The sequence below is a fragment of the Grammomys surdaster genome, unplaced genomic scaffold (genome assembly GCF_004785775.1).
Source record: "Grammomys surdaster isolate TR1022 unplaced genomic scaffold, NIH_TR_1.0 125789, whole genome shotgun sequence".
NCBI classification, from domain to species: domain Eukaryota; kingdom Metazoa; phylum Chordata; class Mammalia; order Rodentia; family Muridae; genus Grammomys; species Grammomys surdaster.
Window position 1 is genome coordinate 3588305 of NW_021620620.1, and position 18636 is coordinate 3606940.

The window sequence follows — 18636 nt, forward strand, 5'->3', positions numbered from 1 at the left end:
GTGTATGTGTGTGTGTGTGCGCGTGCGCACGCACATGTGTACAAAATTAACATGGAATCAGAGTCCTTTATTGGCTCTAGCATTATTTCCTGTACTTAGTTAAGAACACTTTATGTTTAAGCCTAATGCTCCAAGGGGAGGGTCTTCTTGTGGATAAAGTCATGGAAAGTAGCTGAGACCCCTAAAAGGAAGCAAGTGGCAAGGTCATACTGGGATCTGACTGCAGAATAGCAACTATGGAGGTCTCTGAAGGCACAGGCTAGACAGATGGCACCCACAGCTTCTCACTTTGAAGCACATCCACAGCTGGAAACTACAGGGAGGTGATTGTTTTGTGTCATGCTTGTAAAATCAGCATGACTTCAAGTAGATGGTATTGGGAGAGTGGGAGACGAGAGGAGATACAGGGATGAACAAGAACAAAGTGTGCCATGTACATGTATAGAAATGTCGAAAGGAAAGCTCTAACTTTGTAAAATGAACACAGGCTAATAAAATAACTGGGGTTATCCAAAATGGTGTGGTCCTGAGCCCAGCAGTGCTCGTGTGCTGAGAACTGACCAAAGGCATAGAACATTTGCTGACTTTTAGAACTGGCGGTTTCCTTTTTAGAAATTTAGAAAAGCATTATGATTCATTATTTAGATGGGAAGACTGTCTGTAATGGGGAGTAGTTGGCCTAAATCTGTGGCATTATTAAATAAGTGCTGGACATCACTCTTGAGCTGTGGCAGTCTCTGTGACCCTCACAGCCAACAGAGAGGTGATTTTTGAGAGCCAAGGAGGCAGTTTGATTCAAAATGGTTCAGTAGCTGGTGTTGGTTTAGTCTCAAGCTTCTGGGATTTGAGCCTGAGTAGTTTTATTTTAGGCATATGTAAGCATGGCACAACTTGGTGAAAACTGTTCTGGTGACAATTGACTCAATCCTACGTGTACAACAAAGCTTATATAAATCCCCTTGAGGAATAAAATCAGCTATATGCAGATAATAGGTTTTATAGATTCATTGAGAAAAACAACTTTATGACAAGGGAGAGAATCTGGTACCAGAAAAGCCTCTTAGCCACACAGCTAGAGCAAAAGTCACCAGGCTAGAGAGCGCATCCACTCACCTGCTTCTGGGTAGATAACAGATACTGTGTTCCTTCTCTTGAAGAGACAACCCTGTGTGCCAACATGCCAGCTTCCCCTCATGCTTGTCTGTGAGCTCAAAGACTGCCATGCCTCCTACATTCAGCCTCTGTGGAGACAGATGTTCAGGGAATTGGAAAGGAGTCAGTGTAAGAAGACAAAAAATTATAAAGCAGTTTATAAGAGAAAACTATCCCAAAAGATACTTGCACTTTTGTGTGTGTGTTCTTGTGTTTATATGTGTATACTTGTATGCATGCCTGTGTGTGTGGGGGGGTGCTTGTGTGTGTGTGTGTGTGTGTAGGTTAGAGGTCAGACTTCAGTTTTTTTCTTCAGGAGCTATTCATCTTTTCTTAAAAATAGAAGACTTATTTATTTTTACTTTTTATATGTATGTGTTTTATGTGAATTTTCCATGTATGTATGTGTATCACATGTGTGTTTGGAGCCCCTGGAAATAAAGTTACCGAAGGTTGTTAGCAGCCATGTGGGTGCTATGAACTAAACTGGGCTCCCTTGAAAAGCAGCAAGTGTTATGCACTACTGAGCCATCTCTTCAGGCCCCATCATGCCTTTTTTTTTTTTTGAGATAATCTCTCTAATTGGACTGGAGTTTGCCGAGCATGCTTGGCTGGCACAGAGCTCCACCTGTCTCCAATTCTCATTTTTAGGGATTAATAGTGTGAGCCATCATGCCTGGCTATTCATATGGCTTCTGGAGATAGAAATTAGGACCTCAGCCCAAGCACTTTACTGACTGAACAATCTTCTTGATGCTTTGTGAAACAAACAAGACCATCTTCTATAACATACTCTTGGAACTCAACAAGACATAGGCACATAAGTAAAGATTATGAGTAGTCAGCTCACCAAGGAGGAGACACAAGGCCAAAAGGCACAGGGAGGGGGCTCCCTACTCAGGAGTCCAGAGACATATTACCATGACAGCAGAGCAGCCCTCAGTTCAAAGGCGTTGTCAATCACTAGACTACAGGGTGATGCCATTTCAGGGTGTTGATGAGCTTCTCAGTACCTGCTGGAGGGAGTGTGCCCCATGCCTGCTTACTGGAGGCACCTCAGTGGAATCTGGTGGAACAGAGCATGGTGTGTAGGTTCTTCACTCAATTCTGCTGCTTTTGGGTGCATACCAATGCATATCGTCCCGTGAGGCAGTCTGCATGGTTAGTCCCCTACAGCACTGTGTGTTGAACCAGAGGCTGAGAGTGAGTTAGCTCTCTGCTACTGGGAGAGCTGTCAAGTAGACGCACACACAACTCCACTTTCCAAAGAGGTGACAGCTGGAGGACATGGACTTGACAAATGCACAGCTGCATGTTTCTGTCCGAAGACATTGTTTTGAGTGAGATCCTAAAAAGGCCAGGCCATCAGGGTACTTGAAAAGCAGGCACACAGAAACCAGATGCTGTTGGCTGTGTTCCCGAAGTGTCCACACCTGTAGAGCATTACCCACCATGCAGACGTGAGTTTAGACCTGGGCAATGGAAAGGTAAGGACTAAGAAGATAGACAGACATTGCCAGAAGAGCCTGCCGAGGCCAGGGAAGAGACTGAGGGATGTGAGCGATTCCATTGCCTGAATGGAGCACTTCAGGGGCATTTTACACACACAGTAACTACCACTGTGCCCATTTAAAACTTGTATTTCATGAGTTTTGCTAAATATATGCATTTGTGTAACTAACATCATGATCAATAACGAACATTTGCATAGCCACAAAAATTCTATGATGTCCCTGCCTAGTAAAGTTTCCCCTTATCCTCAGACTTGGGTGGCCACTGAGCTGTCCTAGGTCAACAGATATGAATGTTTTCGAGTTTCACAAACATGGACTGATTTAAGTGTGATCTTCTGTGTCCTGATTCTTTCATCCAGCATAATTATTTGATACTTACATTTATCATTTGGATCATTACATTTTAAATGAATTAGCAACATCCCACCCACCACATGGATATACCACATTTTTTAATCCATTAAAAAAAAAACAAGAAAAATGATTTCTGGGAATGAAGTCTGAGGGTAGGAGGCATGAGTGACAGATAGAAAAGGGCTGGGGGGCACAGATTTGAACCTAAGCAAGGTCAGGACGCTGTGGAGGATGGTTAGTGTTGTCAGAGAATACAAGGACAATGATCTAGTCCACTTTATGGTCCCCTTTATGGTCAAGTGTAACAGACATGCCTCTGAGTTTGAGTTCAGGATGGATTCTGACATGGTAATGTTGAGTTTGGGGAGATATTTATACAGGAAATCTAGACATTTTTTATCTCTATTTAGAGTGGGTTTTACTTCAGGCAAATGAACCACAGGCCCCTGCTGTACTGTAAGCAATCACATCTCCCCTCAGATGTTTGACAATGAACAGTCAAGGGCACAACAAAAGCAACTTCTGGGGCAGGTGCATCTAGCAGGTGAACTGGCTATAGCTGCTTCCACCCCAAAGGCTCTTGTTCTTCCGTGTGCCGACTTAAGGGTGCTGCCTTCATAGCTTGTTCTTGTGTGTACTTACTGAGGGGCTCCAGCAAGCTCAGGGATTCAAGAGTCATTTTCAGGACACAGTTCTCCAAAAATATTGACTACGAAGCAAACAGTGCTGGCAGCAAATGGGGAACCTATCCTTTCAGACTTAAGTAGTAGACATTACAGTTTATATATAGGTTGCATGCCTATCAGTATAGATTGGATGCCTATACAAACTTTTAGAAATTAATAATGGTGATGGTTGTACATCTGGTTTTCTTTCTCTCTGTATCTCCCTGTTTCTGAGGCTGGGTCTTGCTATGTAGCCTAGCTGATATGTGTCCACACAACTCATTGTATGCTCAGGCTGGCTTTGACTTTGCAATCCTTTTCCTCACCTTCTCACTGGGATTACAGGTGTGTGCATCAGGCCATCCTTAGCTATACTTCTGCTACTTAACTACTTAAAGAATTGTTAAAATACCATAAATATGTATATACACATACATACATTCCATTTATATGTATATATGTGCATAACATATATGGCCTTAGCTTAGAAAAGTTAGTAAGTGAGCTACTTCTTATATAAATTATATTTTAGTTAACAACATTTATAAAATGCCTATGACTTAAATTTATTTTAGTCTTTTATCTTATTTTATGTGCATGAGAATTTTGTCTGCATGTATATATATGCACATGTGTGCCCGGTGTCCACAGTGAACAGAAGAGGGTGTAAGACCCTCTGGAATTGGAATTACAAACGGTTGTGACGCATCATATGGGTGCTGAGAACCAAACCTGGATCCTCTGCAAAAGCAGCAAGTGCTCTTACCCGGTGAACCATCTCTCCAGCCTCCCAGACTTTTTAAAGAATTCCTTTACTGTTCAAATATTTGCATATCTCCTGTAATTCTGCAGTCTCTCGGAAGAGGATCACCTTGGAGTATCTCCCAGGCTTTAGCAACAGCCTGACGTATTTTCCTCTTATGCCTCTGGCCCTGTGGGTCTCCTTAGGTATCTGCAAAGAGGATCCCTCACTCAGTGTTACCATATGCAGTCTGTCTGCTGACTCCTGCACAATGCCTGGCACATGGGGTACTGTTAATTCTATGTGTTAATCACATCTACGTCTGAGTTGAATAACCCTTCCTCATTCTGGTAGGTTTCTGACACTTAGGCACTTCTGGCAGCTGAACTGAATAATGTTGGATTTTTCTCCCAATCAGTTACCAGGAAGTGGCACAGCAAGACTTTTCATTTTGAGTTGTTTGTTCTGGATTCAGATCTGCTTTGCCAACGATGGAGGCTGAAGATCTTTCAAAGGCTGAGGACAGACCCAAGGACCCAGGTTTCCAAAATGAAGGACAACCCCCTGCCATGAAGCCCAATCTTTCACTAGAAGGACAGTCTTCTGGCCCCACTGTCCTCTGGGACATGCTTGAACAGAAATTTCTGGAATATCAGCAGCTAATGCACAAGAACCCAGAAGAACGTCGGAAGAGCTTGCTGAGCCTTCTCCCCCTGTTCCTAAAGGTCAGAATCTCAAATTTTATTTTATTTTTGTTTGACACACAAGGTTTTAGCAGCTATTTGTGGGGTATAGCATGATGTTTTGATATATGCACTGGCCAAATCTGGACATTTAGTAAACTGAGTATTTTAGCTGTGTTATTTCTGTGAAATTGTGCAGAAGCCTCATTTCTAGCTATCTGGAGACATATACTGTTGTTGTTAATGTGGGGATCCTGCCGCTCTTCAGCATGACAGGCTGATATAATGCTTTGAGGGCACTTGACAGATGGCTAGAAATAGAATTGGTGATGTGAACCAACCCAAGAGGTCTCGGATGAGCCCAGGGAAGGCTTGCCTTAGTTTTATTCATAAGCTGTCATAACGTTCCATAAACAACATGGTTTATGAGCAATATAGACATCATATTTTCAATTCTTTTGGAAAAAAAGGTAGCTGTGATAACATTAGCAACTGGACAGTTGAAACTCTCAAGTGTACATAAAAGAGTCTTCATTTACTTTGGTTGATAGAGGTGGGATATCTGAACTTGACTCTTCATTTTAGGACCAAGTTAAAATAATGTGATCTAGAATGTTCCTTGAATGAAGGCAATGCACACATGTGAGTCTGAGGTGCTCCTGCTTGGAAAGGAGTCTTTCCTGAGGAATGGGGTCACACCTGACTGGAGCAGCTTCTTTGTTAGTCAGACTAACAGAGAAGGGGTGAGCCTTGTGGAGGTAAGGTGTGGTCAGCAGTCATACACTACATGCTTTAACTTGGTGACCTTTGAGACTGGCAGAAGAGTCACTAACCCAGGTAAGATTTTGGTTACCATTTTGGTAACAGGGATGCCTATGGGAAACCCCAAGGGTCTGGAATTCTGACAAGGGCTGACCTGAGGGATGAGTCAGAAATCAAGTTCACCTCTAGGACCCTCGGCTCTTTCCTGTGGTCAGGGCTCATGTCTCCAGTACACAGGAGGAGGTGTTCTCAGCCAGGACAGAGTTGACAGTGTCCCAGTCCTGACTTAGGGTCAGCTCCTCCCCAGGGTTGCTCTCTTGCTTTATTCTTGCTCTGTTGTCTTAGTTAGGTGTTTCATTGCTGTGAAGAGACACTATGACCAAGGCAACTCTTATAAAGGCAAACATTTAATTGGGGCTGGCTTACAGTTTCAGGGGTTCAGTCCATTATCATCATGGTGGGAAACATGGCAGCATGCAGGCAGGCATAGTGCTGGAAAAGACGAGAGTTCTACATATTGACATGCAGGTGGCCAGGAGGGACTGTCTCCCACAGGCAGCCAGAAGGAGGGGGCTCTTCCACACTGGGTGGAGCCTGAACATAGGAGGAGGCCTCAAAGCCCACACAGTGAAACACTTCATCTAATAAGGCCATACCGATTCCAACAAGTCCAAATCTTCTGATAGTGCCACTCCCCATGGGCCAAGCACTCAAACAAATGAGTCTCTGGGGGCCAAACCTATTCAAACCAATGTGTCAGCCTTTAAGTAGCACTACTTGAACTATACAAAGATGACCAGAGACTTATCATGGTTTAACTTATTATGTTTCAGCTTTATGTGCAAAGTAATGTGCGGTCAGCCCAAATTGCATTTTAGATTTAAAATGGTGATGTTTTTTCCAGGGCTGACAGTGTATTGTATGATCCTCTCTCACTCTGCTGGACTGAGGCTGTGAGTCCCAGCTCCTGGTCAGCCTAGGTACCGCAGCTAAACAACCTTTTCAGGGCATGCTCAGTAGGCTAGCTGTGTTTGGTGTACTTTCATCTACAGTGGGTTTATTGTGATGCAAAACCATTGTAAATTCAGGCACAGAAGAGAAACAAAAGGCAAAAGGACAGTGGTGCTCTAAGTTCAAACACTTAGCAGGGGAAGAAGGAAGACCTTTAGAATGGTGTTGTGATGTCAGCTGAACAGACACTGTCATAGATGAGTCCTAGACAACACTCGGTAAGCTCTGCCTGACCTGGCACTCTGCTACGTGTTTACACTATAACCCTGTGGATGTGGATATGAAGCTACATTAATGCCAACCCTGAAAGTGAGGAAAGAGAGGTCTGCAGATGTTGAGCAGCCTTCCCAAGGTCATCCAGTTGTTAGCTTGGAGCAGAACTGATGTGCAGAGCCTGCCTGAAGCCAGCATTGCTAACCACTGGCTCCTTTGCCCAGAGCTTGAGTTTGTAGGGTAGAGCCTATCTGCTTTTCCTCTTCTTGGCCCATAATGACTCATGGCACAAAAACTTTGCCTGCTAGGACTTTACTTTTCCCTTGGTGACAAAATGATTATTACTCTCCGCACATATGATATCTGGCATGTGTTGAGGGCAGAGAAGAGGTGTTTTTCCATCACATAAGAAACAACACAGGGCCAGTGGCTTCTACAGCACACAGAGCAAAGTTGTGTTGAACTGTGGGCTTTGAATTCTGAGAACTGTCCCCATCCTAGGATCTTGTGCTAGAAGAAGAAACACGCTTGGAGAAAGCATGGACAAGTTCTGGTCTTTGGCTGAATTTACTTCAGTAGATGGGAAGCACTCTAGGTCGAGCGCAGATACTCTGTGGTGACAGACACGAGGAGAACTCATGTTGTAGGTTTCATCGATTAAGATTGTTCTTGGAATTTGTGCTTTGAGAAAAGCAGGAGGCAAGACAGAGAAGACCCAGAAGTGATTGCAAAAGCCCTCAGTGTACGGAACTGGAGAGGTACCGTGCAGAACAGGGAGACCGGTGGATGTAGTGGACTGGGGATTCTGTGAATGGTCTCACTCCTCCATCTAAGAGGGAAGGTCTATGTTCCTTTTTCTTTTAAAAAAATATTTCTTTTGACTTGTGAGATTATAATATAATTACATCATTTGCCCTATTCTTGATCTCTCTGCATACTCTTCCATAGACCCCTTCTTGATCTCTCTAAGATTTATGGCCTCTTTTATCATTATTTGTTGTTTCACACAAACACAAACACGCACACACATACCATTTTTTTTGTTTCAGCAAAAGCTTTTATGTTCCACTTTAAAAAATATAAACACATATATCTTCTTAAATGCATAAATATAACCTGCTCAATTGGTGTGATACTACTTCTTTTTATATATTTGAATGATTGACCCTGTGGTATCGGATAACCACGTGGCATGCCCTTCCCCAGGGAGGACTGTTTCTCCTGATCCCAGCCTTCTCAGTTGCTCATGGTTCTTTGTGGAGGGTTGAGACCTCTTGCCTTGTGCATGTTAGTATATCCACTGCTGTGTTCTTGCTCATTTCATGTTTGGTGAGTCCTGTTGGTGAGACTTCATGAGTGTAGCTTCTGATATTATTAGAAGACACAATCTCACAGCAAACTCCCCAATCCTCAGGCTCTCACAATCTTTCTCCCCCATCTTCCTCAATGATCCCTAAGCTGTAGGTGTGGGAGTTGTACTGTAGATGCATCTCTTAGAATCAGGCTCCACACTCTTTGTGAATCACAGCCTTCTTCGTGAATCTAGGAGCGTTTTGGTGGCTTGGCTAAAAGAGTAGAGAGGGCAAGCATTTCGGGCACAGGACTCAGGAGACACCTATGGCTGCTTCTTGTCAGTTGGAATGCTGGCATCCTTGTTTGTAGAGTGTTGCTGCCAAGTAGCAGGAAGATTAGACAGTCCCTAGTAAAGAACTGTGTGGACAGGAACATGCTCACTCTCCTTCTCATTCACATCCCACCTACACACACACACACACACACACACACACACACACACACACACACACACCATGCACACATGTGCTCATGTCTGCCATGTTTATTCTTAAGCTAACTACCACTCCTACAGAGTTTGTATCATTAACCATGGTCATTTGAAAAGTAGATCTTCTAGCACTGGAAGAAGGTAAGTACCACTGAATAGTAGGCAGGACTAACCAACAATTATTTTCTAGTGTGATTTCCAGAGGGGACACAGAATGTCAACATCTGTCCTAGCTCACTCCGGAGTCTGCTCTACCTGGCAGTGGAAACCGGTTTACTCTCACCTCAGGGAAACTGCAACTTTGTTGCTTTAAAAGAAGCTTTGCCGAACCACTTTTACTTCTGTTTTTAATTCATAGAGGAGGTTGTCCACGGTACCACACTAAGCAGGAAGTCTCATGTAAAGCCCTAAGAACCTTTGAAACTCAAAGGCCAGCCTCCCAGACCGCAGTGAGAGTAATAACACCATGGTCAGGCAGGAAAGCCAACCACACTTTTTGTCCTGAGCAGCTGAGGTTTCCTCCTGTCTCCTCATGAGCTTCTGTCTCTGTTTATTTCCCTTTGGAGATCATGGCATTGTTTCCTTTCTTGCCTGTGAAGGGAAGGGACAGCCACAAGGCATGATGGTGCAGCTTAGATAATGTTAGTAAATAAAAGATATTTTTTTAAAAAAAATATTGAGCAATATTTTCTCAGCATGCAAGTCCCAGTTTGGGAAAAAATTAGGGCCTTTTGGAAGCTGCTTTAACTCTTTGGGGTCCCCGTGGTATCATTCAGGGAATGATTGGCTCTGTGCATCAAATGGCACCCTGGTGGCCAGAAAGAGCTAAAACAGCCTGGAGAAAGCGCCCATCACAGTCCCAGGAAGAAGCTGTGCCTTGGGAGCCCTGGCTCTGAGTACAATTACTGCTCAAGTCACAGTGGCCCTATTTGCTTTATTGTCGCGTGCCTCCAGGAGTCCCACTGCTCCCGAGACAATATCCATGCTCCAGAGTCAATGGCCTGAAAATTGGTCTTTGAAGGGCTTGGGAGTAGAGGGAGGAGGTAAGGCATTTATTTGAAAGTTTGTACCACAGAGTTCATGGTCCCAGGGAAGGACAGTACCCTTCCTCAGAGATTCCAAGATCAAAGGACTGTTTTCCATCTAGAGATTATGTGTCTGAGTGACTGAGTCCAGGTGGCAGCTGCCATGGTCATGGATATGAAAAGCCTACCTGGTTGGGCTCTCTGTAGATGAAATAATCAGTGAACTCCTCCTCTTCCTCCTCCTCTTCCTATTTTCCTTCTCTTTATTTTTCCTTCCTTCCTTCCTACCTTCCTTCCTTCCTTCCTTCCTTCCTTCCTCCCTCCCTCCCTTCCTCCCTCCCTCCCTCCTTCCTTCCTTCCTTCCTTCCTTCCTTCTTTCCTTAATTCCTCCCTTCCTTAATTCCTTCCTTCCTTCCCAGACATAGTCTCATTATGTAGCCCAGGCTAGCCTTGAACTTGTTATCTTCTTGTCTCAGTGCCTGAGTGCTGGCACTATAGGTATGTATCATCATGTCCATCTGAAACAGCTTAACTCCTGAGGCTGCATCTCAACAGATTCCTTTGTTTGTTTACTCCTTCACTCTGAGCATTCCAGTTTCATTTCTATTGCTATGATAAAGTGCCCTGAGCAAAAGCAGTAATGGGGAGAAAAGGGTTGTTTGGCTCATAATTCCAGGATACAGTCTATCATTGAGAGGAAGCCAAGGCATGAACTTAAATAACTTAGTCACATCACATCTATTGTCAAGGTCAGAAAGAAAGGATACACTCACGCTGTCTGCTTGCTTACACTTTATCTTATCTTCTATGGTTCAAGACTGCAGCCTGGGGAATGGTGCCACCCATAGTAGGCTGAGTCCCAATATCAATTAACAACCAAAACAAATTCCCACAGATGTGAATACAGGCAAACCTGATTAGAAAAAATATCATTCAGGCTGTCTTCTCAGGTGATTCAAGGTTGTGGTAAGTTAAAACTAACCACTATACTCCACTTCTGCAAAGTGTTTCTAAAGTAGTGCCAACCTCAAAGGCTGGTAGGTGAATTAGTGGAATTAAGACCATCATATTATGCATTTGGCCATCAGTATTCGTGTGCATTGTGGGTATTATAATAAAGTTCTTGTCAAATATTTGTTGAGGACTTACTGTGTCCAGCCGTCATCAGCAGTTTTGCTGTTAGATCAAAGCTCTAATTACAATTCTTTGCCAGTTAGGTCATCATTTACAGAATAAAAAAAATAAATTACAAAACAAAAAATTCAGACCCCATGCAACATTTAGCTCAAAACCTAGTTCATGAATCCTCATCACCTAGCGTGTCAGAGATGGGAGAGCTTGTTATGGTTCACAGCTCCAGGCACAGCCCACCACAGCAGCAGGTCATGGCAGCAGGAACATGGGACAGTTGGTCACATTGCATTTCCAGTCATCAAACAGAGAAAGATAGATAGATAGATAGATAGAGCACAAGAGAGAGAGAGAGAGAGAGAGAGAGAGAGAGAGAGAGAGAAACAGAGAGAGACACAGAGAGACACAGAGACAGAAACAGACAAACACAGAGAGAGACCAAGAGAGAGACAGAAAGAAACAAAGAGAGACAGAGACACAGGAACACACAGAGAGAAACAGACAGACAGAGACATAGAGGGACAGATAGGAAAAACAGAAATAGAGTCAGAGAGACAGAGACAAAGAGAGGCAGATAGACAAAGAGACAGAGAGAGGAATGCTGTTGCTTAGTTCCCTTCCTTATTCAGTCTGGGTTGAGTACACTGAAAGATTATGCCCATATTCATGAGTCTTCCCACTTCAGATAACCCAGTGTAGACAATCTCTTGACATGCACAGAGGTGAGATGCCACAACTATTCCCGATCTTGCCAATCACAGTGGATGATAGGTGGACTTTTGGTTATTCCTGGGGCAGGATTGGAACCTTTGGCTGTCTGGAGGCAGGCCAGGTGACTTTCATGTATGGCTTATTGCACGGCCCTCTCTAACTGGAGTCTGGTTGTTGCCTTTCAGGCCTGGGAACATTCTGTGGGCATCATCTGCTTTCGCAGTCTCCAAAGGCTAGCAGAAGATGTGTCCGACCAGCTTGCCCAGGAAATACAACAGGCACTTGCTGGGAAGCCCGCAGGTAAAAGAAGAGGCTCTGGAGAGGAGGATGGAGGACAAAATTAGCTGCAGACTCACCTGCCTCCCTGGTCTCTGCTCTTTTCTGAAAGGAGAGTGGCAGGGATCTGGGGAAAAGGCAGGGACATAGGAAGGAGTGGAGTCTGTGACACAGGCTCATATATTCCCACCACATAGAGAGTGACACACACACACACACACCATGAGTCATGCCAGACATATTACATACACAGACACACACAGTCACATTGCACTCATGGACACAAAACACAAAAATTTCACACAGAGATGCTCATAGCCACATATAGCCACACTATACACATTACATACATTCTAAACACCATGCTAAACATAAATGCTTCACTACACAGATGCTGCATTCATATCACACATGTGTGCATGTGTGTGCATGTACACACTATTTCACATAGATATATTTCACAGTGATGTACTCTGTACTACAGACATACACCCAAAACAAAAGAACTTTGCACATACGCACATAAACAACCATTCTATATCTACTGCCCATTCAGACTCTAAACATATCATCTTCACAAGCATTGACATGCTAACAGTCACACTATACACATAGCACACACTGTACCCCACATAGAAACTATACATGCCTTACATGAATATTTACACAGAAAAAAAAATACACACAGAGAAGAGACACAGGTCATACACAGAAAGTATATGTACATATGTAGAATCTCACATAGAGGCACAAACAGAGACCTGTATATCATACATAAACATATATAGATACTACTGACAGATACTACATACAAATACATACATAGAGACACACAGACACAGATATGTAGAGGCACGTATCTCTCTTTCTCATACACACACACAGCCAGGGAGAGAGAGAGAGAGGAGAGAGAGAGAGAGAGAGAGAGAGAGAGAGAGAGAGAGAGAGAGAGAGAGAGAGAGAAAGAGCCGTCCTGGATATCTGGCGAATGTCTTGGGGTCAGAGAAGGACCCATGTGTTCAGTGGGGAGCTTGGTCTGGTAAAGACACTGAGGTTGGAGAATGCATCTTTTATTGGGGTGCCTGATAAGCATTCTTCCAATCATGTGGGCTGGACCTTGGAGTCTGGGTGGTGTGCTACGGGGCCTGTGGGCTGAGGGACAGAAGGAATTGCAGGTGGAGGGAAGCTTGAGATTGACAGATTGCTGAGTCTTCAGCAGTGTAAGGTGTTGGGTGATACAAAAAATGAGGTGAAAAGTCTGGATTGTAGAGGCCCAATTGTGGAGAGTTAGCTATTACTCATCTCAGTAGGCAACTATGGATGACTATGTGGGTAATAAAATCTGCCCCCTCCTGGGTTATTAATCTGGATGACAGTAATGTTTGGGGCATACTCAGGTAGCCTTGAGACACATGGGCAAGGAAACGTGTTCTGCAGCAGGACACAGACACATCTTCAGGGAAGAGGAGGTCTTGGGAGCTGAGTGAATAGGTTGCATCACCAACCGGCTTTTGACATCTTGCAGAGCAAGCCCGGGCTGCAGCTGGGAAGTTACTGCAGTGGAAGAGTGACATAGATCAGGATGGCTACCTGCTCCTAAAGTCAGTGTATGTGCTGACGGGGACAGATCCGGTGAGTTGCAGGCCTCTCAGGTGTTCTTTATCTGGGGACAGAGAGAACTAAGGTGCAAAGTCCCCTTCCATGATTGACTCATATTCAACTCCCTTCTCCCTTTCTGATGACACACATGGACTTCAGGGCCTGAGGTTCAGACTTAGGCCCTGCCTTCTCAATGGACAAGCTTTGTATAACCACAAGAGAATGAGTTCACTTCCAGCACTTGGTTGTACTGTATTTCTGACTTTAGAGTTGGGTCAGCTAGGCTTCTCTTATATGGTCAGTGTGAGAACATGTATGGTTGAGTTTATCAACCACTCCCTACCTGTAAAGGTCTGGCTGGGTGTGCCCAGTGTGTGGTGCCAATTAGTAGTGTTCCCAGGGACCCTGAGTTGGATCACAGAGACACATGGAGAAGGCAGGATTCCTGTGTGAAACTCTAGTCCATCACCCCTAGAGCTCCTGCTCTGGGCTCTGTGGTGCTTTCCAGTTGGTCCAACTGGAATGACTTTTACCTCTTGGCCCTTGTCCTAAGTGTACTGTGCCCCACGCTGGCTGTGGCCATGTCCTCTCCTTATGGAACAGAGAGTCTAAGGCCTCCTCTTGAGTGATTGATGGATGAGGGCTAGTTTCCTCTTGGGAACCTGACATTAGGAATCAGCATCAGAAATGGCCAGAGAATCTTGGTGGACAGGTCAAGAGGTATACAGAGGCAATGGGAGCATGTGTATGTAAGAGACCTGTAGGGGGCAGCAGCCCTCAGCATGAAGCATCAGGTAGGCATTTAGATATTTGTGTGGCACTGGGCTGGCATAACCTGTCATGGCTGTTTAAGGCAGGTTTACTGCATTATCATAAATGCTAGCTGCAAAGGGAACCCCCGACTTGTGCTCAAGTGTTTGCCTTTGAGGGGGGACCTGTCTGCTGTCTAAGTGAGGACTTTATGTCCACAGAAGCAGTCAACCCTGAAGCAGTGAGGGAAGGTAAGTGCTATCTGAAGAGAGGGGCAAATGCCCAAGGGAGTCAAGAAAAACCAGGGCTCCATTAAAGGGGAGGGAGGGTATTACCTTTAAACGGAGCAGAAGACCATAGGTGGGTCCCATGATCACCTGCATTTCCCAATTTAGGACATGGCTTTCCTACAGTTCCACAGATGTGGGGCTTGATGTATGTCAATTTCCTCTGCCTGTGGGTGACCTGTGTGTGACCTTCCCTTGTAGGAGACGCTGGGCAGAGTGGTGGATTCAGGGCTGCCGGCCCTGCTCCTGCAGTGCCTGTACCTCTTCTTCGCTTTTCCTGTGGAAAAGGATGAGCTTTTGGAGAGAGATGTTCAAGGACAGAAGATGTTTGTGCAGGTGACCGAGCAGGACTCTGGCTTCCCACTGCCCTGAGCTTGCACTGCAAGGGCCAGCCTATTGTCTCAGCCGTAGTTCCCAAGCACCTTGCCCTTTTTTAGGAATGGTTTTCCGTCTCTACTTTGTAACACTTAGGTTGGCTCCGTGTACCAACATCCACTTTCCTCTGTGGTCTCTGTGAAGAGTGGGGTCCTCCAACTTGGGTACCCTCACTGACCCAGCCCCTGTTTCCTTCCATCTGTGCTCTCAAGATTCACCTCCTCCCTGGCACCTGGAAGTGCCTTTCTTTGGATCTTTCCCTTCTGTCTGACTTGTAAAATAGGAGCCAACAATTTCCCCAATCTGTCACATGCCACTTGATACATCACTTCTGAGATGTGTGTCACTAGGTTATGTCATTCATCACAGTGTGAGCAGTATTACTAGGTGATGTCATCCATCACGGTGTGAGCAGCATTGCTAGGTGATGTCATCCATCATGGTGTGAGCAGTATCACTAGGTGATGTCATCCATCATGGTGTGAGCAGCATAGAGCACAGGCACACACACCTAGATGGTTGTTTAAGACTCACTCAGTGTGACCTCTTGGTATGCTCAAGAGGTATATGCTTTACAGGACGCTGTGTTTGTAAGTAGGAACGGGATGCTCCTTTCCTAGCTGTCTGTGTGGACATCACTGGGTGGGGAGAGAGGATGATCATGCACATTATCCAGTTCTTTTGGCTGAGGCATGACTGTCAATGCCCCAGAGAGAATCAGGGAGCAAGCTACCACAGGAGAGCCCCTCCTAACCAGAACGTCCTTGTCTTGTATTTCTCCCAGATGTTGTTAAACATTTGTAGTGAGCCTCAGGGTCTGGAGGGACTTCTCTCAGGAAGCGAGCTCCAGTCTCTTCTGATCGCCACCACCTGTCTGAGGGAACACAGCTGCTTCTTCTGGAAACAGCCTACCTTCTGTGTGCTGCGGGCTATCTCCAAGGCTCAGAGCCCCAGCGTCATCCAGTATCTGAGAAGTAGGTTCCCGGAGAACAGGTGTGGGCTGCGGGTCACTCAGGGGTTCCTTTAGCTCAGAGCAAAGCTCAAGGACCCATTGTAGGTTCCTGGAAAGAAGAGATGGACAACTTATTTCAGTACATGTGGCCCCATTTGTGAAAATATGAGTATTGTTCCTCTTGATGCTTCGCTGGAGGAGGGAGGAAAGGGGGACTCATTTCCCACATGCGGACTCCCACACAGACAGCATGCAGGGCCTGCTTGCTCATTATATCACTAGCCTCGTGGAGACAGATGCTGGAATGGGGAAAGTGGAGCTCAAGATTGGTAGAAGATCTTGACAAACTATTTCTAAACAAGGAGATGTCTGACTCCTGCACCTTAGTGCCTGTGTTAGGGAAAACATATGGGGTGAAGGCTAGAGACTCTGCAACCACAGCCAGTCTATGGATTCTAGTTCTGCTGAGTGATCCATAGCCACAGAGCTATTCTGTCTCTATAAGATGGGCAGCATGACAGTGTTGCTCGCCTTGCATTGCCTTGGCTTCCAGTGGGTGTTGACATGACACATGGATGACATACATGCATACACACATGACATACATGCACACATGCATACACACATGACATGCAAACACACATGACATGCATGCACATATGCATGACGTACATGCATATATACATGACATACATGGCATATATGCATACACACATGACATACATGTATACATACATGACATAATGGAGTGGCTCTAGTCTACAGTGCTTGGCCTCTGCATCACATCCATCACTTGTGTTTTATTAGAAATGAAATGTTTTGTGAGTCAATTTCATGACCTACCTCGGGGGCCCTCCTTAGCATCCTCTGCCACTGCACAACCCAGATAATGCTCCAGATAAGCATGGAGCCCTCTGAGGATGCACAGCTCTAAAAAGGATATGTTAAGACTCGTGTTTATCTCCACTCACCTCCTGCCCCTCTGTCCAACATCTTCTCAGGCCTCCCAGATCAGGACAGCAGCCATCTTGGAACACAACATTTCTCGTCTAGGGTTGATGCCAAAGAATGATCTCTATATGGAGAAGCTGGTTTTCTGAGCTGCCACAATCACCTGCATGTTCACAGATACATACCCTGTGATCTGTCCTCCTTCTGTAATAAGGATCACCTATTGGTTAGACTTGAGAAAGCACCACCAGATTCTTTTCTTACTGTAAATCAGTCATTGGAGGAGACACCATGGGGCTCAAAGCCTCCTGTGAGCTCAGCCTATGCTTATAGTTGAAGTTGAATTGTGCCTTGGCATTTCAGTCTCCTTCAGTCCCCACCCCCAAGCTGGAGTCTGAGTGGCTAGGAAAAGGCCACAGGCATGGAGGTTTTTGCTGACCCAACCAAGGCTTCAGAAAGCTTCTTCTCCAGGGGCCCTATGCCCAGAGGCTTCTTACAGGCACGGGTAATTTCTATGGGCTTATGGGGGCTAGCAGGACCTTTGAAAAGTCTGGCCTTCTGGTCTCCACGGCATCATCAGATACTCTTGGGTTTCCCCCTTGTCAAAGGGCCCACTTCAGACTCAGAATTCTGAGTCCTTAAACAGCTGAGAGTCTGATCCTGCATCCTCTTAGTTCCACTTTTGTTACATTCCGGCCACTTAGAAGAGTCTCTAGTCTGAGGGCATTCCTCTTCTGACTCGTACCTTTCTGCGACTTCCCACTATTCCAGGTTGAAAAGAAAAATCAATGGCAAGCTCTTCATGAATAGACCCCACCTCCTTTCCCCACAGCTCCTGCTTCTGCTTGAATACCCTGGCTTCTTGAGTTTCTGAAACATTTCCTTTACTGCCTTCCACCCCCAGACTTACCCTCTGTTCCTTCCTAGGACTTCTCATCAAACTGATTTTTTTCTCAACTCTCCATGCTTGGCTCCATGATGCTTCTTAAGGCTCTCCCCAGTGCACTGGTCTTACATGGTATCTCAGTATCTAGAGCCAGGGTGGGTTGGGCGGTGGGGCAGGGACACTCTTACATTCTAAGAGGGAGGAGTTAAGAGGTTGCCCACCTCCACCCATGCCAGTTGCTTTCAGGATGACACCTCCCTCAGGGACTTGTTTCTTGAATCTAAGAGCATACACAAAATGGTCTCAAATTAGTCTCACGCAAGTCTTGCTGTGCAAGTTCAAATGGAGGTACGTGGTAGGGAGAGGGAAGAGCAGCCACAAAACCTCCTGCTTCCTGGCTCAGCACAGCTTCTTCCACAGCTGCGGACTGTGTCCGGCTCTCAGTTCAGAACCTCTCCAAGTTGGCAGACACTCTCCCTGCGCCCGAGGTGAGCGAGGCAGTGAGCCTTATCCTGAACTTTGTGAGAGACTCCTATCCCATCTCCTCTGCGCTGCTCCTGGAGTTTGAGAACGGGGAGGGCTACCCTCTGCTACTCAAGGTACTGCTGCGGTAAGTGCGGGACCTGGTAAGAGGGCCGAATAACAGGACCTCTCAAGCTGTGGGGCTCAGAATCATCTTGCTGCTTTGGTGGAAGAGAGAGAGCAAGAGTGTTTAAGCATGTCTTAGGAAATTCAAGGCTCCTAAGAGGATGGCTAGCAAGACCCTCGTCCTGGTAGCAGTAACTAAGCATGCAGTGGCAAGTGCCACCAGCAT

At 45.4% G+C, this 18636-nt stretch overlaps 1 protein-coding gene across 2 annotated transcripts in view; it reads left to right on the forward strand.

Moving 5' to 3' along the window:
• Positions 1–18636, forward strand: part of Wdfy4 (WDFY family member 4) — a 233960-nt gene that overhangs the window by 16565 nt on the left and 198759 nt on the right. For both annotated transcript variants that reach the window (XM_028789147.1, XM_028789149.1), the window contains exons 2-7: positions 4903–5152; positions 11932–12046; positions 13548–13654; positions 14860–14994; positions 15818–16007; positions 18243–18432. In XM_028789147.1, the coding sequence (XP_028644980.1) occupies positions 4919–5152; positions 11932–12046; positions 13548–13654; positions 14860–14994; positions 15818–16007; positions 18243–18432 (971 nt within the window). In that variant the 5' untranslated portion in view covers positions 4903–4918. The remainder of the gene's footprint in view (positions 1–4902; positions 5153–11931; positions 12047–13547; positions 13655–14859; positions 14995–15817; positions 16008–18242; positions 18433–18636) is intronic.